This window comes from Lissotriton vulgaris, chromosome 6 (assembly GCF_964263255.1).
Source record: "Lissotriton vulgaris chromosome 6, aLisVul1.2, whole genome shotgun sequence".
NCBI lineage: Eukaryota > Metazoa > Chordata > Amphibia > Caudata > Salamandridae > Lissotriton > Lissotriton vulgaris.
The window spans coordinates 540808305-540830497 of record NC_141694.1 but is presented as its reverse complement, the minus strand read 5'-3'; the positions used below and the strand labels follow the sequence as shown (position 1 = coordinate 540830497).

The following is a 22193-nucleotide window of genomic DNA, read 5'->3' as shown; positions in this document are numbered from 1 at the left end:
AAGCACATCTAACTGCCTACAACCACCAATTACATCACAGTTTCAAAAACAACCTTAGTTGAATCTTTTTTATGAAGTTATTTTGTTTTCTGTTTTGTACTCTTTACAAGCTCTACAACCTTTTCTGTAATAAGAGCTGCTTATGTTCAATGAAAACCATCCTGAGATACTAATATTAGTGATGTAAGCGTGACCATCCCATTCAAGGTAGTCAGTAGTGATTACATCAGTGCATTGGGCAGGGTTTGAGCAGTAAAGTAAAAAAAAAAGGCTTTGACAAATTGAATTAAAATATTACACAGGTATGACATAAAAGCCATAGCTGCAACCCCCTGGCACCAAGTAAGAATAGAGTAAAAAAATGTCTCCAACTCAAATAATAGCTTTAAATATGTTTTTTAGAATTCAACCATTTTTATCCAAACATTTTCATCTTGAATACATTCTTTTTAATTATGGTACAAATATAATATTTCAACTAAACAAATGCTTCTGTATTAGTAGGCTGGGCCTCGCACATAGAGTTACTCACAGGCAGCTGTAGAGCTACTGGTAGCTCCCGAGCTACTTGTTGGAGACACTTGAGCTACAACCTTTATTTTCTTTGTGACAGATGTATTTCATTAGTTACTCTTGCTTGTCCAATACAATTTTACTCATATATCCTGCATAATCCTAAATTAAAGACTTTGAATTTAACCCTTGCTTGGATCTTGAAGCTCCTTAATTTTTTTTCATAGTATTTTTCTGTAAGTTGCGACACCCAAATCACACAACTTCTTTTAGATTATAGTTTATTAGTGCATGATGAGCGCAAAAATGCCTTATGCCAGGCAGGAGCACTAGGCATTACCTCCGGCTCTTGTACCTACCGGTGGCCGCACTGATGAACTATCGGGAGATGACACACTTCTTCGGGTAGACACTGAACAGACCTCCAATATTATACATTGTCCATATCTGCAGGCAGTACTCTGCACAATGCGATTTGGACGCAAGTTTAGGAGGTGGGTGTCCATATTGATCTCGGAAATTTAGGCCCAGGTTCGAGTTAACGGAGCCCTCTAGCAGGACTTCCCTATAAAAAGGGGCACCGGACAGGGTTGCCTGCTTTCCCCCTACTTTTGTAGGTCTCGCCTGAGCCAATGCGCTTGCGCATCGCTCAGGCGAGATTATAGGAAGCCGAAAAGAAAAGTCTACCAAAACGGCTGAGGATCTCATACAGTTCATGTGATCTATGCGCGTGCACACCATCGCCAGCCACATAACACACCACCATTTGTCTGTGCCTTGGCATCAGACTTCGAAGGCTGCCGCTCCCCCGCCCCCCGCGTGCACATCGCGCACCACCATTTGTCTGTGCCTCGGCATCAGACTTCAAAGGAAGCCGCTCCCCTGTTCCCCTGCTCCCCCGCCACCCCAACACACACAACCACACACACACACAACCACACACACAACCCCACACACACACAACCCCACACACACAGAACCCCACACACAACCCACCACACACACAACCCCACACACACACAACCACACACACTACCCCACACACACTACCCCCACACACACAACCCCACCCACACACACACCTCCACACACACAAACCCCACACACAACCCCCCACTAACACAACATCCCACACACACACAACCACACACACATACAGCCCCAAACACATACAACCTCACACACATACAACCCCCCACACACACAACCACACACACAACCACACACACACCACACACACACAACCACACACACAACCAACAGCACACACAACCACACACAACCACTACCACAAACACAACCACACACACAACCACAACACACACAACCATCTATCTATCTATCTATCTATCTATCTATCTATCTATCTATCTATCTATCTATCTATCTATCTATCTATCTATCTATCTATCTATCTACCTATCGCCCTTACTATATCTATCTGTCAGCCTCACTCTATCTATCTATCACCCTCACTCTATCTATCGCCCTCACTCTATCTATGCACCCCTCTGCACCCTCACACACTCTGCACCCTCACACACTGCACCCTCACACACTGCACCCTCACACACTGCACCCTCACACACTCTGCACCCTTGCACACTCTGCACCCTCGCACACTCTGCACCCTCACACACTCTGCACCCTCACACACTCTGCACCCTCACACACTCTGCACCCTCACACACAATTACACTCTACTGAATACAATATACACTCCACACAATACCACTCAGTGCCACATAATTATATGCTACATAATTACACTGCGCTCAATGCAACGTACATTCCAAATACCACTCTGTGCCACATAATTACACTTTACTGAATGCAAAACACACTCCACACAATACCACCCAGTGCCACATAATTATATGCTACATAATTACAATGCAACTTACACTCCAAACAATACCACTCAGTCCCACATAATTACACGCCACACAATTACACTCTACTGAATACAACATACACTCCTCATAATACCACTACCACTCAGTGCCACATTACACCCCACATAATTACACTGCACTCAATGCAACATACACTCCAAATACTATTCAGTGCCACATAATTACACGCCACATAATTACACTGCACTCCATGCAACATTCACTCCAAATACCACTCAGTGCCACATAGTTACACGCCACATAATAACACTGCACTCAATGCAACATACACTCCAAATACCACTCAGTGCCACATAGTTACACGCCACATAATTACACTGCACTCAATGCAACATACACTCCAAAAACCACTGTGCCACATAATTACACACCACATAATTACACTCTACTGAATGCAACACACACTCCACACAATTCCACTCAGTGCCACATAATTAGATGCTACATAATAACAATGCACTCAATGCAACATACACTCCAAACAATACCACTCAGTGCCACATAATAACATGGCACACAATTACACTCTACTGAATACAACATACACTCCACACAATACCACTCAGTGCCACATTATTATATGCTACATAATTACACTGCGCTCAACGCAACATACACTCAAAATACCACTCAGTGCCACATAATTACACGCCACATATTTACATTGCACTCAATGCAACATACACTCCAAATACCACTCAGTGCCACATATGTATATGCTACATATGTACACTGCGCTCAACGCAACATACACTCCAAATACCACTCAGTGCCACATAATTACACTGCACTCAATGCAACATACACTCCAAATACCACTCAGTGCCACATAGTTAAACGCCACATAATTACACTCTATTTATCGCATCACCACAGCATCACTCAGCACCACCACAACATCACTCAGGGGCATCATAACATCACTATGCGCTACCACAGCATCACTTAACGCCACAGCATCACTCGTCGCAACCACAACATCACTCAGCGCCACCACAGCATCAATCTGTAAAACCATTCAACAACAACTGGTTCAAATATGTTCTCTCAATGTTTCAAGCTTTATTACAAATGTCACAAAAAGATGTTAATATTTCACTTCTGTTCTTGGATTTTCGTCACAATAAAATACACTGAACATAATCTTCACAAAAGTTATTTACAAACGTTTAAGCTATTGCCATTATAAATTACAATAACTTTTATTTAAGTATTAATTATTTTAAAAAATTAAAAGCAATTGTTATTTGTAATATCAATACATCTAAGTCACGTAAATGCAACACATATTGCATTACAAATGCTATAGGTGTCACATTGGCGAAAATTAAAAGTATTGGCATTGTAAATGACAAAGCTATTAATTTCGCTACTTTCAAAACCAACAAATAAATAAAAAAATTGTAATTTACAATACCAATAGCTCAAACTATCCTAATGCAAGACCTATTGCATTGCAAATGCTTGTTGCTCTTGCGATGGAGTCCCTAGCAGAACTCGGATGGACGCTACACTTAGCAGCTTTGGGTGGAGGGGGGGACTGACAATCGCGTCTCTTTGTATGCAGATAATATGCTCCTCTTCATTCACAGACCCTAGGACACCATCCAGTGACTCATGGAAATCATGGCAATCTATGCGGAAGCATTGGGCTCAAAATTAATTGCGAGAAGTCAACACTTGTACCCATTGCAGGGGTGGCAGGCCAGGAGGTAGAGGACTCTCAGCTGCAGTTTGCGTGCGATAGTTTCTGCTACCTTTGAATGTAGGTGGCCCTCACACAATAGAGAATTGAGAACTCAACATCACCCCACTACTGCGAGAAGGATATGAGGGAGTGGTCCACGTTGCCTCTCTCCATGGCGGAAAGGGGTGCCCTCTTCAAAATACTGTCCCTCCCCTGTTTCCTAGACGTCCTGCAGCACTACCTATACACACTATAACCAACTTTCTTCACAGGTCGAGTAAAAGACCCAGGCTATTCTTCGAAAAATGACGATTCTCCCCATTTGAGGAAGGTTTAGGTTAAGCGAATGTTAAACTATACTCACAATTGCTTAATATCAATTACTGGATCCAAGTGGAAAGAGGAGATGCTGCTCATAGACTAGAACTGGAGCTGCTACACCCACACAGTATACTTAAACTGCTGTATAGTAAAGCTTCCCTACCACCCACTCATTACCACCAGTCACTCGAGTCCTCATAGGATACTGGAATGCGGCTCTGTGCCATATGAAATGGTCTGGTACCCTTTCGGGGGCAACGTCCCTCTGGCACAGGATGTGGCTGTTGGTAATGGCAGGCCTAGTGGGGTTCCATCTTTGGGTCCTCATAACTATTTCCACATTGGGAGACGTCTGTGGAAAGGACAACAGAAATTGTGTCAGGAGTTAGCCACTGACTTCCATCTACACTGCTCTCAGTTCTATAGGTACCTCCAATTGTTGCAGACCTGGGGGGCGAAAAGGATAAAGTAACCACGCTCCCGGAAATCCACCCCTTAGAATGCAAATAGGAAACATAGAAGAAAGGGAAGATATCTTGCGCCTATAGAAATCCCTAGTCACTAACACACCTGACTTCCTGATAACACTGAGAGCGAAGTGGGAGGTGGATGCCAGTGCTCATCACAATGAGGAGTGGAACAAGGTGAAAATGGCTCCTAGACTGCTAGCTATATCCATGTCCTTTACTTCCATCTAATCTACAACTCTAACTCTACTGCGGCAAATAGGTCATGCCGGGGCTACTGGGTGTCTCTGGTACTGCACCTCCCCTTGCTCCTTCTATCACGTAATCTAGGAATGCCAATTTGAGCAAGTCTACTGGCAGGAGGTCAACAAAATGATAGGGGGGTACTGGGAAGATGGAGACAATAGGAGGCTCCCGTACCATACGTGCATTCATTGCTAAGGTCTATTTGGTGACAAAGAGAGACCTGGCCAAACACTGGAGAGGTGAAGAGCCCCTCCATTATAGGAATGTTTTAGGGGCATGGAACAATGTGCTGCAATGGAAAAGGAAAAACTGGTGTACAAAGCCCAAGGTATCCTACAGAAACATAGAGTGGATATGGGCCCCCTGGACAGATTATGAATGGTCCCTGCATGGATCCTTACTCAATTACACAAGAGGAACATGGACTTTTTACAATATTTGTATGATTAGGATTCTGAAATGGGTGTAACATGAAGCTTCAACAGAAACTATATTTTTACTATTAATGCCATAAAGCCAACGTTATATTTTGTATGGTTCATGGTAATATGCAAAATCAATCAAATGTGCTATATAAAAAAAGACATGTCGCTATTTATTTACATAATAATTTAGAAGGCATATAGTGCAGCATTACAAACTCAATCATCAGTTATTGTTTGCATCTTCTGAATGGCACTGAAATGTACCATTGATTATGTAGTTTAGTTCTTCATCAGTCCAAAGAAATACTTTATAGTTCGTGTCAACAGACAACTTCACCTGCTGTTTGACAATCAAACCTATTGCAACCAATCTAAGCTTACAGTGGACATTGTGTACACGCCTTTCTCATAATCCTGTTTTTTTCTACATCACTTTCCTTCTCCTGATTTGATGACTTCCCTCTCTATTCTTATGTTTGTCCCACCCAAAGAAGATTTACGTCTCAGTGGTTTCACCTGTTGGCCTCTATCCTTCCACAGTTGATGACGAACCTTGCAATGAAGTGCATGTGGTACTATTTTCTCTTCCACTAGCCCTTTCCCTGTTTAACCAATTGTGAGTCTGCTATCTTTACTAAATAAAAAGCATTACCACCACCCCAATGCCTAGTTATTATCATCCTAACATGCTCATTCTTCAACAGTCACTTGCTCTGCATCTGCTCGTGGCGATGTTTAAATGGTTTTGATACCATTCCAAGGATGGCCACTCATTCATGACCATGCATGCTTGACAGCCATCGCAGAATGAATTTTCTTTTTCAGTAACAAAAGTCCTTCCAAGACAGCCACCGCATATGCAAACACTTATGCAGCAACCATTCTGAAAACTTCTTTATGAGAGCTAAAAAAAGAAAATTGAAGAAGGCCACAGTGCATACGAGCATATGCACAGTAGCTATTTTGGAATTCTTTATTTTTGTTTTACCATGAATAACTCAAAGATGGCCATTGTGCATGCATACACTTGAGGTGCAATAAACTAAGTATCATTTTTAAGAACGCAACAGAACAATCATTTCCAGATGACCAGCTTACATGCATATGCATCTACTAAGCCATATCAGAATGCTTTTAATTTTCCTTTAAGAAAATTTATTCCAAGATTGCTACCACAGATGAGTGTGCATTCATGTCAGCCATCCTGGAAAGATTTTTCTTTTTCAATCAACTAAAACATTATAGCCTCGGCATCATAGCCTTGCACTACATACTCACGTAAAAACTGCTACCTGAAGGAAAAACACACTGTCAATGCCAAAAAGTGTCTGAGGTAAAGCCGGCTGGGTCCTCCAATGCTTGTCCTACATTGTGCTTGGGGCATATTGTAGGACAACATGGAAAAGACAGAGGTACTGATCTTCAGAAACAAAAGCTCCCCATGAGATGTATCATGGTGGTGCTCAGAACTCAGACCTACTCCGACAACCGCTGACCACGCTTGGAGCTGAGGCATCATTTTGGGCAACAAGCTAACCATGATGACTCAGGTCAACTCCATCTCCTCCTCCTGTTTCTTCATCCTCCGCATGCTTCGTAAGATATTCAAATGGCTACGCCAAAGCTCAAAAAGCACTATCACCCAGGCCCTCATCTCCAGCTAGACTACGGCAGCGCACTCTATGCAGGGATCGCAGCTCATCTCTTCCAATGACTATGAACCATACAGATCAACAGCCAGACTTGTCCTGGATCTCCCTAGATGAATCCATACCACCCCCTACCTCAGTGAACTCCACTGGCTCCCTGTGTAGAAAAGATTCCAGTTCAAGCTCCTGCCCATGCATACAAGGCCCTACACAACTACAGACCCGCCTACTTGAACCACTGCCTGAACTTTTTTTTAATTTTAATTTTTTATTTATGTATTAACATTTTGGAACATACATCCAGCATTACATATACAGTAAATGGTAGAAACATGCTTGATAGTAGAATTTGCTAGCATAGAGATGTATAGCAGTGTCCGGAATTACATAAAAAGCAGCAGGCATTGTTCAAACATTGACCACAATCAGCAAAGACACTGAGACTAGGGCTCTATCTTAGCGGACATGATACGTGGTAGTGCTGTAGACTCTGCATGTATCAGAGAGTGGGGACTAGAAGCAAGTGTTATTATCAACTGCAGAAGTCTCGTGGAGTGTCAGCAGCAACACCCCTGTGATCCAGGAGATATACCTGTAGGGAAGCCCAAATATCACGAGGAAGCAAAGTGAGGGGAAGGAGTTCAGTGTATGTGTATGTTTGTTCCAGCCAGAAGAGCATCTCTGTAATCCACTCCTTACATTTGGGTGCCCTGCCTCACCCCCATGTACATGCCAGTCATCTTTTAGCTAATAGGAGACCAAAGGAGACAAATTTGCGTTGCGCTGCAATCAGGTTTTCCGTGTAGCCTAGAATGGTCAGCATAGGAGACATCTGGAGTGTCAAAGTATTCATCTGTTCCAATGCTGTAAGCACTTGACGCCAGTAGGTGTGGACAGTGTGACACTCACAGGCCAAATGTAGGAAGTCTGCCACCCCCACACCGCACCTATCACAAGTGTCTGTATTGCGCAGTTTATATCTACACATTTTGGCCGGGGCATAATATGAGCGGTGCAGAAATGTATAATGAGTAATGCGTAAACGGCTACTAGAAGAGACCTGCTCCATTTGGGTGCAGCAATACGCCCATTGCCTATCAGTAGTATCATGTGCCAATTCAGCAACCGACCTATTCCTAGCAGCGCATGGGGGCAGAGCCGGACTAAGGTAGAGGCTGTGATATAATGTGGAAACTAAGTGTGAGGGTGTGTCTGTGCGTAGTATTGGACGTAAAGGAAGGTATCCATGGGGGAGGTGGGTTGTTTTGAAAAGTTTGTTGATGTGTGCAAAATTTCCCGTTTAGATAAAGGTCCCCCCGAACTTGTGATGTCATGCTTATCTCTAGTGTTTTTTAAAAACCCCTTCCTGTAAGACCGGTATTTTGGGATGATAAACAAGTGGAAGCAGAGGGGAGTATAGGCATCTAGCAATATGGTGCCATGCTCTCACTATGCAGTCAACCGATGTTGGGTTAGCCGCTAGGGGAGTGCACATGGTCATGTTATGTTATGTTATGTTAGCAAAAATTTGTTAAGCGCACTGCCAAAGATTGGTTTCCTGACGCTGTTAGAGACAGAGGACGCGTCAGGGTTTGGGGCCGGAACGTTATTAGTATGCTTGTTGGTATAGACAGGTCTTTAAGGATTTCCTAAATAACAAGAGGTCTGGACATAGCCGAATCTCAATAGGAAAGGCATTCCACATGCGGGAGGCCAAGGTGCCGAATCTGCAGCCGCCCGAGCGTGTGCGTTTGAAGGGTGGTATCTGTAGGAGACATTGGTGTGCTGAACATAGACTCAGGGACGGGGCAGGCTTCATGATGAGTTTTGTGATAAATTTAGGGCTTTTGCCATGAAGCGCTTTAAAGATCATACAACCAACTTTGAAGGGAGCCAGTGAAGTGCCTTCAAAAGGGGAGTGGCAGGTTGCCATCTGGGCTGGTTCAAAATCAGTCTGGCTGCCTGGTTTTGTACCATCTGAAGACGTTTCAGGAGGTACTGAGGGAGGCGTAAATAGATCGAATTTGCATAATTAAGGTGGGAGATTACAGTAGCAATCACCACCTGTGTTAAGGCTTCCAGGGTCAGGAAGCGACGGACCTTCTGAATTTTCCTGAGTTGGAAAAGGCACTTGGAGACAACCTGGCCCACTTGTGTTTTAAAAGAGAGGTCGCTATTCAAGGTGACACCAAGCGTTTTTGCTGAAACTGAAGGGATAGGGGCCTGACCCATATCTGTAGGCCAGTAGTGTGAGCCCCAGTATTTAACACTGTCCCCTGTCAAAACCAGTTCGGTTTTTCCTGGATTCAGTTTCAAATGATTTTGGTGCATCCACACTTGGATGAACCTCATTGTTGACTGAGGCTCCGTCTAGTGGAATAGGGTCCGCTAGCCAATGCTCGGCGGCTACGTGAGGTGTGTAACTAGGCGAGTGGAACCAATAATGGGCATAATGAGCCTGGGCACAGAGGTGATAAAGTTCAAAATTAGGAATATCCAACCCTCCATGGTGATATGGTCTAGTGAGGGTATCCCTTTTCAGCCGTGGCTGTTTGCCACCCCATGTAAGTCATATCAACTCCGAGCGAAGTGTGGAGAAAAAAAACTTGGCGGGGTTATACCGAATATTTAGGAACAGGTATAGTAACTTGGGGAGGATGACCATTTTTATGAGAGATGTGCGGCCCACCATGGAAAGCGGGAGAGCTATCCACCTTGTAATACTACTTGTGATAATATCCACAGCTCTGCCATAGTTAAGCTGCATCCATTCTTCACGGTCAGCAGTAATGTGTGTTCCTAAATATTTCACTTCCAAATTACACCATTCGATGGGAATGTACATAAATTAACGTCTTCCCCTGATCTACATACATTATTGTGTGTGTTTTACTGTAACTACACCAAATTGACTTCAACAACATCCCACATAGGATCAAAACAAAGACAGCATCCTTACAAACACACACCTTAAACAATGTAGAGAGCTACTCATGTAGGCAACCGCTTCAGCAACCCACATAGGAAAAGCAAGCATTAAATAAATGCTGCAGTACAATACATTTTAAATGCAGCACATTGCTTGAGTACCTTGGGTGTTTTATTGAGTTCTTCCACAACAAAGAAATCAAGGGAGGTGATTTTCCCAAGTGTTTTTTCAATGATCTCTTCTTTCATCTCTGTTACTTTTTCGATAAGGTGCCGAAGTCTGTACAGAGGAAAACAGAGTGACATTTATTATTGTTATAGAAGGCTTCTTGTCAATTTTGCAATGATGCAGTCCACCGGATTTTGCAGTGGGGAGCTAGAGAAGAGACACCCATAATTAGTAAATGATCAGCGTGAGCCAAATCTGCTAAGCTATTTATGCACAAAAGAAGCATGTACACAAATGGTATAATTTATGAGAGTCTTGTAAATAACAAGGACCCCCTGTAGTTAGGTATCAATCCTGGGACAGGGTAAAGCATAAAGTGAAAAACAACATTCCCAGGCAGTGTGGAACATAAGCAATGTAAGGCAAGGAGTTGACGAAAAAGTTATATTAAAAAACATTAGATTTTAATGATTACAACAATTCTTATTGATATTAAAAACAAAATCAATAGCTTTCAATAGTACATTTGAAAATCAATATATATTAGACAATTAAAGAATGTGAATGATGGTAGCTTCGACGCGCGTTGCGACACAGAGGTGTCTTCGTCAGGAAATACCATCAGGTTAAAACGTTTATGAAATCCAAATGGATGTGGTCAGCCTTGTTTAATAGGGATGTCGACAATGGATATAATCAGCTGGGGAGTAGAATTCTCGTCTCAAACAATGTGGTGCAAATGATGCTTGGAGATGGACAAGCAGCTGGAAGCGGCGTTTGTGAAGATTCTGTGCATGTAGTGTTGTCTACGGCTTGCTCTAGTATTTGAAATTGCACGGGGATGTGCACTGATAATTAGGGCACTTCTGCCACATGTGACTGTATTGAAATTTGAATAGCAATCCTGTTAGGACTCAAAATGTATCGCAGTGTGTGTAAAAGGCTTGATAGTAGCCATGAAATTAAGTTGCTGGTAATGTCAGAATTCTGCGAGGTAATGGGTGCCTTATGACAATCATGCACTGCGTGGCTGGTGTGTAGCCGTATAATTTAAGTTGCTGATAGTGCCATAGTTCTGAGGGGCAGTGAATGCCTCCTAACGATCTCGCGCTTCGTGGCTGATGCGGCGAAGCTGGTGTCTACTTGAGACTTTTACATGCACTGCGATAAATTTCAAAAACCAGAGCAAGCCGTAGGCAACACTACGTGCACAGAATCTTCACAAACGCCGCTTCCAGCTGCTTGTCCACCTCCATGCATCGTTTGCAGCACATTGTTTGAGACGAGAAGTCTACTCCCTAACTGATTATATTCATTGTCAACATCCCTATTAAACAAGGCTGACCACATCCATTTGGATTTCATAAACTTTTTAACTTAATGGTATTTCCTGACGAAGACACGTCTGTGTCGAAACGTGCGTCAAAGCTACCATCATTCACATTCTTTTATTGTCTATTATATAATGATTTTCAAATGTACTATTGAAAGCTATTGATTTTGTTTTAATATCAATAAGAATTGTTGTAATCATTAAAATCTAATGTTTTTTAATATAACTTTTTCGTGAACTCCTTGCCTTACATTGTAGTGTAGTTCTTATATTCCTAATAGGATCTGCCCATTGGAATAATATAAACAGCAGTGTAGACGTAGGACTGAGGTCGACTAGGTCTCTACTGACTATATTAGACTTAATTAGTTTCGCCAGCTAGCTCAGAGGTCACTAGAAACTTTCTCGAATGTTCAGGAAAGAGTTAACTCTCCGGATTAGACAAGAAGGGATTAGCTTCTGACAACCGTACAAACATGACAACTTTGCTCCCTCAGAATAGAGTGTATCTCTAGAGTCGTGTGAAAACAATAGGCAGCTATTTCACACAGTCAATCGTGCATACTTAGTTTCACCAGAGTGCAGAGAAATAGAGAGGCGGGCGTTTTTTAATAAAAGATGTTAATTTATAGAGCAGTCTTCTTTCTCATGCAAGAGAAATGAATTGCCACAATTGCAATACTTATTATGAAGTAAAGTGCGTACAGTAAAAGTAGTATTACGAAATAATACTGTAAAAGCATAGATATGGTTTCTTAGCCATATGATACTTTAAAATAGATAAAATATATACGTACATAAAACCATTGACTAACGTACTCAACTGGTGCTTCTAACTACGCCTACCCCGATGTACCTGACCTAAGCCTAACACTTGGGAATGAGTAAGTAAGTAGCAGTTTAAGTTAAGTTGGTTAAGATTGTCTTTGCCAAGGATCTAATTCAAGAATTCTCTTTAAGGGTTTAGTCAGCTCCGTACCTTGGTAATAGAATGTGGGAGGTCTGGTATCTCTTTCTTCAGGACTCGATCTCCCAGCAACCCGCAAGGGTGACTCGGGAAGACCGGAGCTGGATTTTCCCGGCGTGAGAAAAAGTAGCTTCTCCAGCTCGTCAAAGGGGAGGGGCGGCTTCCGTGGGCTCTCACATCAGCTGGGCTCTCGGACAAGTAGATAGCCGCTCTGCTCCAAACCACCATGTGTTTGCTTAAGGCAACTGTTGGTATTTTATACCTGAAAGGTGCCGGGTTTGACGTAAGGTTGGACATAAGACGTCACTAAGAACTAACAGTTTTTGCTGGACTCCAGGAGTTCTTGTTCAAATCAAAACAAAAGCAGGGGGGAATTTTCCGGGCTGCTGGAGCCTTGGTTTGTTTAAAGAACAGGTTGTGCTTTCTAGGAGTCGATGGGAGTAGCCGTGCTGTGCTTCTGACTGCATGGGCTATTACTGAATATGGATATGATTCTTATGCCTTTGTAAGGATATTATTGGTTATAACCGCACAAGGGCATGAATCGGGAATATCGAATTAGGGTCCTAGATAGAAATACAACACCCACTCCACGGAATAATGTCCATCATTACTAAAAAACTAAGCAATAATAAACATGTAACAATGCATGTGTGTTTTCCAACCCACCCCAAAATACATATTTCGCATTTGAAATGGCTTATGGTAAATACACAAAAACGAGTATTGGTACTGTACGCTTTTCAAGCAGTGTCATCATTCATTTAAATGCATATATATATTAGCTGAATGATTTGCGAAAATTTACACATGAAATGGCTCTGAATACAGAAAAGAAGGTCGAGACCATTCAATCACATATTTATACAAAATGCTGTATGTGCTAGAGGCTGAGGTAAAATATTGTCTCTAGTATCCTAAAAATAGAAGCTCTGTTCTCTAAGAATAGTTCTACTTTAAGCAGAGTACCATATGCCAAAAAAAAGTAAATATTTTGGAAATGGAAAAAAAAATTTCGTTTTCAGGGGAAAAAATAGTTCCACATTTTTTCAGTAGCTTTGTTTATCAAAACTGAAGGCCGAATTCAGCGTTCAGGGAACGCTGTGTGATCATTGTTTTTTAAGAATTATTCTTGTTGACTGGAGAGACATATCAGACACACTCGCAAAAAAATAGTCTACAACATCAGGTGAAAGTTCGACCAAGTTTGAAAATGCTGCGACTGTGCAGTTAGGAGCGTGATTGCTATCATCGATGTTTGGATCAGCAATGCTAACATAAGGTTTTAACTGTATGGTGCTGCTTTCCTCTCGTACCTCACCGCCACCTACTCGTAGTGGTGAAGTCTCAACGAATGCCGTCATCAGAATAGGTAGCCGCTGGGGACAACATGATGCATGAGTAGTTACCGGACCTAGCAAAGTATCGATATCCTTTGGTACCACTTATGGTAGTGTAAGACAGATGTCTAACACACATTCTTCTCCGCATAGCAGACATCGAAGCACAGGTAAGATGCAATCCTGCCAGATTGGTCTGAATGAAAGAAACCAGGTTGTACTTAGATCTCTTAGCCGGGCCAATCCGAGGACCTTAGTGATACGGTCTCGGTATCGTATTGCTAGGATCGTTTCTTCCATCGTTGCTAGAGTCTTGTCTGTGGATTGGCTTGCCATATCGGAGCAGAAGGAATAAAAATAAAATTCCTGCCACGAGTCCCAAGATTAATGGTAGGCCGCCAAAGACAGAATGGACAAAATTCGGGAAGATGCCAAGAACTGTTTCAAAGGGTGCTAACAGTCCCGAAAAAACTGTCTTAAATACATGGGCGATGCCACTGGTATCAGACATGTTTAAGATTTGGCTTAACATTTCTGCGAAATGTGCGGGCAATTTGTCGATAAAAGAGAATGTATCTCTGCCGATGTCCTTGCCATTTGCAGATCATACGTTTCTTTGGATGACGTTAGAGGCACAGTTGTCTTTAAAAGAATAGACTTCATTCTGCTTAAAGTATCAATTCGAATAGAAGGGATATTCAACGAAGGCCATAACGCAGCCCCCATATCTGGATTGCTGTGTGGATACAATACTTGCATACAGCAAACGACCCTGGAAGTTTCGGTCACAAGATAAGCTTTCCCTGGCACCATCCCACAACAGCTGTGGTCACTTATTAAAATGTAACTCCTGTTACTAAGCTGTTTGAAAAATGGCTCTATCTGTGTTGCAGGCGTGCCATGCAGGTGACGTGAAAGGTTATTTGAAGACCCTTTGCAGGCTCCATGCAAGTTAATACCTTGACACAGAAGTGTACCGCTTAGTGATTTTTTACATTTGTTACCACTAAGGAATACACCCTTTTTCCCTTCACTATAACATCTGTGTGTATTGGGTAAATCCCATGTTGATTTGATGTATTCTTTACCCAACTTTTCATACTGGCCTGCAGGTATATACTCTTGGCAGTATTTGAACTGGAAAGTTGTTATCGGAATTGAAATTGTTCAGTGTATTATCCATTCAATGACAGGTCTCTCTGACATTGTAAATGGTAATCTCTCAAGTTTTTCAATGCTCAGAATCATATATTCTGCTCCTTTTTGTGCCAAACTGATTTGTTTATCAGTAAGGTTAAAGATACCGAATAATGACGTTGTGTTGATTAGACGCCATGGTACGTAGCCTGAACGCAGATTTTGCAACGTCCAACCAAGCTGTACAATAGAACGTAATTGAGACTGTCCATGTTGTAACATTAGTAAGTCTTGTTCTATTGTATCAATAGCAGATGATACCATGCTGTCCAATGAATATATTCTGGAGGACAGAGTTGTTAACCCATTGTCCACTACAGAAAGTGATTTTTCCAAATTAATACGATCAATTTCTCGTATTTTTTCTGCTGTTTCAATTTGCATTACTTTCCAAGCTTCATTGTACACAGCGTATATACCGGCAGCTATGAAACGTTTTTGACGCTGTTTGCGTGGTTCCATTATGAAATCACGCATGTCAGCACCGTCTTTAAGTAAAGTCAAGTGTTGCTTCATTTCAGCCAGTGTGGATTTCTGTAGCCACTCAAGGCATAGCTTCCCTACACTGTATGTTGTAACTATCCCTGGATGTTGTCTCTGGGAGTATCTTGGGTCTGGCCTGGTCATTTTTAACCCCTGTGTTTTGTTCAGGAATCTATTTTGACAGTTATTTGTGTCTGTTGGCCAGATCAACCACTTTTTCCAATCAGGATGTGTTCTGTTTTGGTGAAAAATATGGGTTATGTCTATCTCCACATCTGTAGTGCTATCACTATAAGTTATGGGTTTCGGAATAGACCGTGTATTTAAGTCTTTTATCTTAGCTAAGCCAAGACAAGTAGTTTGTTGAATTGTGTCATTCAAAAATATCATTTGTTCTGGGATCATGCAGGCCCTAAATAATGCTTCTAGGCCTTGTACTTGCCATTCTTTGGTACCCCAGATCGTTTTTGTTTCAATGTTGTTTTTCCAAAATTCGAAAGCAAATGTAGACGTTTTGTCATAAAAATGTTCAGAATAAATCAATTTAGTATTTGTCAACATTGTTTTCATTCCTGTCCTATTTAACATTTTAAAATAAAACGTTTTTGGATCACTGTTGTTAAACCCTGAGAAGTACTGGAATTTCTCATAAAATGTTTTCGAGCTGCCTTTTGGCGGTGTTGGACAGTGTTCTCATTGGTTATAAGATAAAACATTTCTAGGCTGTGCAGTTTTATGCAAATAGTGATCACCAAAGTGGTTATAACAGTATAACTCTTCATAATTCGATGAACCCTGTAAGTAATCATGTTCAGTAAATTTGGATGACATTACTAAATCTGACATCATATTATTAATGTTTTCAAAGTCCCAATCATCTGAGAAAGCACTTGGTGTCACAAAGTCACTTAATGAAACCTTGAACTGGTGTGGATACTTCAAGAGCTGAACCGGGCCAAAAATGTCATAATCAGTTCTGTCCCATGCTACCCCGCCGGGTATTGGTTTGGCTGAGATGTTTACCGGTGACAGTTCTCTTTTCTCGATGTGGGAGGATGTGTGAGGCTTTAGGACCAAGTTGATGTTCTGTGTCCATTGTCCTATATTTTCCATCAATGCATTTTCCCAAACATAGAACCATGATGAGCCAAAGCAGGAGAGTAAGTACACCTAACACAATCCAAAATTCAATCCATGGTGAAATCAGATATGTTTCTTTTAGTTGGAGAGAAAGTTCAATTATTTTGTCTTTGAAAGTTTTTGTTACAGGCGTTTCTTCATGCTCACTTGGATCTTCTGAGAAGTCGTCGAAGTTGATGAAGTAGCCAGATGCAGTTCTGTCAATTGTTGGGATTTTTTCCGGATTTTCATTTGCTTTTGCATTTTTTTTTGTTTCATTAGAATAGTCAGAGGCTGCATCATTGTAGATTGGTGTTCCTTGGCAAACTGTTGCAATTTGGGTTTCAAGAGGCACTAGTTCCATGGCATTATTGCATAGTCCTTTTTTATTCACTGCAGGTTTATCAAATTTGATTAGTCTCTCAGCATGAGCCTCTTGGATTGTAGCAAAATTCGGTATTCTGCTATTTCTTGGGAGTCCACTGGGCCTCCTACTTATTATTGGCCACATGATTGTGGTTTTACCAGGTCGATGGATACAACTCGGTTCTCTTTTTTACCAGCAAGGGGCGGTAGTACAACTGATCTCGTTCCGCTGATGGCTAAGACAGGTACAGCTTTTCTGTAAGAAGGCCCAAATTCCTTCTTCACTGCGATCTTCTCTCTGACCAGATCCCCAATCTTCGGAATCCAGACAGGTCTTGCTGGGACAGGTGGTTTTTCTTCAGTGGTTGTCGGCTGTTGTTTCAATTTTATGTTACTCAGGCTTTTTCTTGTTTCATTTAGATCCTTTAAAACAGCCAAACGGTCTTTGATATCAAAGCATTTTTCTTCTACCACTGAAGTGTGACAGTCAAGAACCTGAATTATCATTCTAGTAACGAACAATAGTTTGTCAGGAGTGAGACCTTTTAGAGAATTTCTTGGCAGATTATTAAGACTATGTTGGACACTTGTTAAATGTTTGACCCACCCTTCACCCGAACCTAATACCCTCGCCGGTATAGATTTCTTTATGTCTCGGTTTTTTCTTTCCACTACCGCATTTCCCTCAGGATGGAAGGGAGAAGAGTATCGCAATGCAACGCCCATGCTGTTCATGGCCTCTTTGTAAGCACGAGAGCTAAACGCAGGACCCTGATCAGAATGTAGCATGCCAATTGCGTATATGCCTATAACGACTCGCAAATCTTTTTATAACAGTTCTGGCGTCAGCCGAATGCTGCTGGTCTACATATTCAAGTTAATTTGTCTTAATAATTATTGGGACGCATTTCTCTGGTTGGATTTCTGTATCATAGATAGCCTGAAGCTCTCTAACAAAGATGTCCGGGCAGTAGTCTGGTCCGGTTCACAGCTGCGATCTCTGTTGCAGTCTGGACAATCCATTGCAAATTTGTAAATTTGCACGCTCATTTCCGGCCACCAGTACTCTGATTGTATTTCTACTAAAGATTTCAAGATCTCTTGGTGCCTCGGACCCAGTCCCATGTGTGCGCTTTCAATCAAGAAAACTCTCCGGTTTGTGTTTGGAATTACTCTATCCCCACACTCCAGGGATTCGAGCAAACGGAACGGAGTTTGCATCAATTATGTATGTATTACTGAGTGGATAGTTGAGAGGTAATGCTGCATAATTGCCTTTTAATGAGGCTTTTACCACCAGCATGGTTTCCCCATCTATGTGTTTTTATGAACGCTTTTCAGTGGCTACGGAAGCCGGTTGAACCACTTCCGCTGTGGCTGTGTTAGCCAATGAATTCCCTGCAACGTGAACGCCATCACGTTGATGACTCAGTGCGTGTATCACGTGAGTCTTCTGTAGTTCTTTCTTTAAAAGAACTACTTGTTCCCAAAGCGTTTTATGCTTTATTGTGGCACCTGTGTCATCTTTGTAACCGTTTTTGCTCCGTGTCTGCATGTCACTGTTGTAAGACTTGACGCAGAAATGCGAATCGCACACTATTAGTGTCGGGAATTCATGATCGGCATTTTCAAGCGCCATCTTTAAAGATCTCATTTCAGCTCGCTGAGCTGAACAGTTTCTGATTGATTCAGTTTTGGTAATCATCGGTCTGAATTTACCAGAGCGCCAGCGACCTTTAACAATCGCGCACGCTGCTTTGTAAGATTTTTCCACCACATTGTAGTGTGGTGCAAATCTGTCCATGTAGATTACACAAGTGTACTGTTCTAGAGGCAGAATTTCGATTGGCAGAGGATATTCTTGTTCGTACTCTAGATCATCTAGTTTCTTCAGTTTCGGGTCAAAATAGTATTTCACGTCTTCTGCAGCAAGAGAATTTTCCCATTGTATCCATTCTGGATCTAATGCCACAGCATTTAAATTGCATGTGCACGTTAATGCCTCAAGGGCTGATTCTGCTGTAAACACAGTTATCCTTCTGTCTTGGGCTTGGGCTATTTCTTTTGCTACAGCAGTTTGAACCGCTATCAGAACTTTTTCTGTAGAACTGGATTTCATTTCAGCTTTAGTGTACAAATGCGATTTGTAAGCTATAGGTACCGTTTCTCCCTCATTAGAGGTCAGGTATGTGAATCCGCATCTTCCTGGGATGACTCGGATTACAAGATTGCGGGTGTTTTCACGAGTTTGCAATTTTGTTTTATTTAACATGTCTGTACTGATCTTAAAAATTCTGTGTGTTTATGAGTCTAATTTATTGGTTTGAAATCAGGTCTTATTAATTCATAGAGAGGTTTAACTCTCTTTGCATAATTTAGTATGTATGTTCTTCCGAAATTCAGGAAACCTAGTATTGATTGTAAATTCTTCAGCGTTTTTGGTGCTTGGAGTACAGCACATTTCTCTAAGAAATTGTCTGCTAGGCTCTTGCCTTCACTTGATAATTCATGTCCTAAAAATAGGACAGGTAGATGGGCAATTCGTGACTTTTTAAAGTTGAATTTGAAACCCTCTGAAGCGAACCCAAGTATTATGGTGTTCACTCTTTTCAAGTGAGTCTCCAGGTCATCATCTGTGAGATAGATGTCATCGACATAGGATAATGCCTCATCGTCGTAGATTTGTAGTAACTCAGTTACCCTTGCTGAGAATAATCCTGGGCTATTCTTGAATCCCTATGGGAGTCGACAGAAGTGTTTTTGTGACCCAATTATTGAGAAAGCGGTCAAGTACCTGCTTTCAGGTGCAATGTTTTGACAAAAGAATCCATTAGAGATATCTAATGTCGTTTTATATTTTTTTCGCACAATGTTATTCATTAGTGCAGCACTGTGTGAGTTTTGTACTGCAGATGTTTTACAACAGGAGTTAAGGTGTCTGTAGTCCAAAACTAGACAATATGAATCGTCTGGTTTTGAGACAGGAAACAAAGGATTGTTCATTTGTGAGGTGCATGTTTCAATCACCCCTTGATATTCAAGTTGATCTGAAATCTCCTTGACTTGCTTTTTAGCTTCTTGTTTAACTGGATACTGCCTTTGTGCAGTGGGTTGATTTTTTTAACTGGATTTTGTGGTGAGGTAAATCCTCATCCCATCCTACATGGTTTTTATATAAAGCGGGAGCTTGGGCTACTGCCCATTTTCTTGCAAGTGTATATTTTTTATGAATTGGTATGTGATTAGAGAAGGCAGGCATAATTATTTCTTCACCATGAGGGCACTCCCTGACAAACTCTGGTGGCCAGTCTTTTTCAGCTAACAGGATGTCATAGCCTTTTGAAAGATTATCCCAAAAGAGACCTCTTACTTTCCTCGTCTTGTCCCCCTCTATAAGTAATGTTATTTTCTATATTTTATGGGGTTTGCTAACCCTGGTATCTGCAGTTTCCACCTGAATGTATTAATTCGTGTCCACTGTCTCCAGATGATTCATCAGGATCTTGCGAGCTGTGGTCACTTCTGCTGCGCTGTCTAGCATTGACTGGGCCCACTCTCTGTTTTTTAGCTGTGTCCTCAGAATCCTCAGCATGTTTAATCTTAATACTGGCTACCTTCTTTCTGGGATATTGTGATTTATTACTTTGATGAGCAGGTTCCTTGTCTTTGGACTTGACGTGCTCTTCTCTGTGTTCTGATCGTCCTCTCCTTTCCGATTTCTGTGAGGAAGATCGAGAAAGATTGAGTGAGAGTGGTGGAGGGACGTGTATCAATATCTTGATATCTATCAGGTTTTTTCAATTTATCCCTATCTCTAAGGTTGTATCTTTTTTCAGAGGGTTCCCTTTGGGGAGACTTGCTTCCTCGGTCTGGAATCGTTTTTCCCTGGGAGTGGACTGCTTATTACCCTCCCAGCTCCTTTTTGGAGTATACAGATTATTTTTAATAAAGGTTTTTTCAGGATTTTCAGTTAGTTGGGGTTTTACCGGTTTCCCACCAAAACTATCTCTTCCTAGTTCTTCATAGGATTTTCCTATGATTCTGGCAAGTTCAAATGGTTGTTCTGCTATATCTGCCTCCTTCAATTTCTGGCGGATCGCCACAGATGCTGCTAATTGAACTAATTCTCTGTAGGCGCTTATTGGATCAAGGCTAGATTACGCCAATGCCCTTTTTCTTGGCCTTCCTGACTATCTGGTCCAGCGCCTGCAGGTGGCGCAGAACTCCGCCGCTCGGGCGATTTTCGGCCTGCGAAGACGAGCCCGAGCGTCCGGCCTGTTACAGACGCTCCATTGGCTGCCGATCCGGAAGCGGATCATGTTCAAATCCCTGACGCTGATGCACAAAGCTCTGTTTGGCTCAGGTGCCGGATATTTGAGGCGGAGACTAGCCTTCTATTGTCCAACCCGCTCCCTGCGGTCGGAATCCCTTTTCACAGCGGTGGTCCCGCGGGTGAGGAAGGCTCGCGTAGGGGGGCGTTCTTTCAGCAGCAAAGCTCCCCAGCTGTAGAACTCGCTTCCACTTACGCTCCGCAGCACTGCCAATCTGCTCCAGTTCAGGAAGAGCTTGAAGACTTGGCTTTTTAATCTGTAGGCTTTTTTATGTTCTTTTTTGTTCCTAATTCTGTTCTAGCTTTGTTGTGTTATTTTTACTCTGAGCTGCAAGTGGAAAACGCTGGGACACTCTTGTCGAGTAGCCGTTGCGCTATATTAAATGCATTATAACATATCATAACATAACATAACATAACATGCCTTCGTTAATTCTTTCAGTTTAACTAGGAGTTCTTCGCTTGACATTGTTTCGATGTCTGGGTGTGTTGATAACTGGCTAGAACCGGCCCCGTTGCTCCCGGTCTACCTAGTGGACCGTGGATGGTGATGTGATTATTATGTTTTAGGGCGTCATTAAACCAGAGCAGGTGCTCTTGGTAATTTAGTGGGATTTCAACGTCCTCGAAAGGAGTGTATATATCCGGAGGTTCCTCTATTTTGTAATAGTGGAATTCTTTTGTTATAGAGTTTGCTGCTGAAAAGTGTATCCATGAATAGAATACCTCTGTCTGCC

General features: G+C 42.0%; 1 protein-coding gene across 1 annotated transcript in view; it reads right to left on the bottom strand.

The window, feature by feature from the left end:
• The window catches only part of LOC147707531 (dynein axonemal heavy chain 5-like), a 1425553-nt gene that overhangs the window by 1097534 nt on the left and 305826 nt on the right, over positions 1 to 22193 (bottom strand). Inside the window, exon 16 of the mRNA XM_086925656.1 lies at positions 10315 to 10432. Within this exon, the coding sequence (XP_086781782.1) occupies positions 10315 to 10432 (118 nt within the window). The remainder of the gene's footprint in view (positions 1 to 10314; positions 10433 to 22193) is intronic.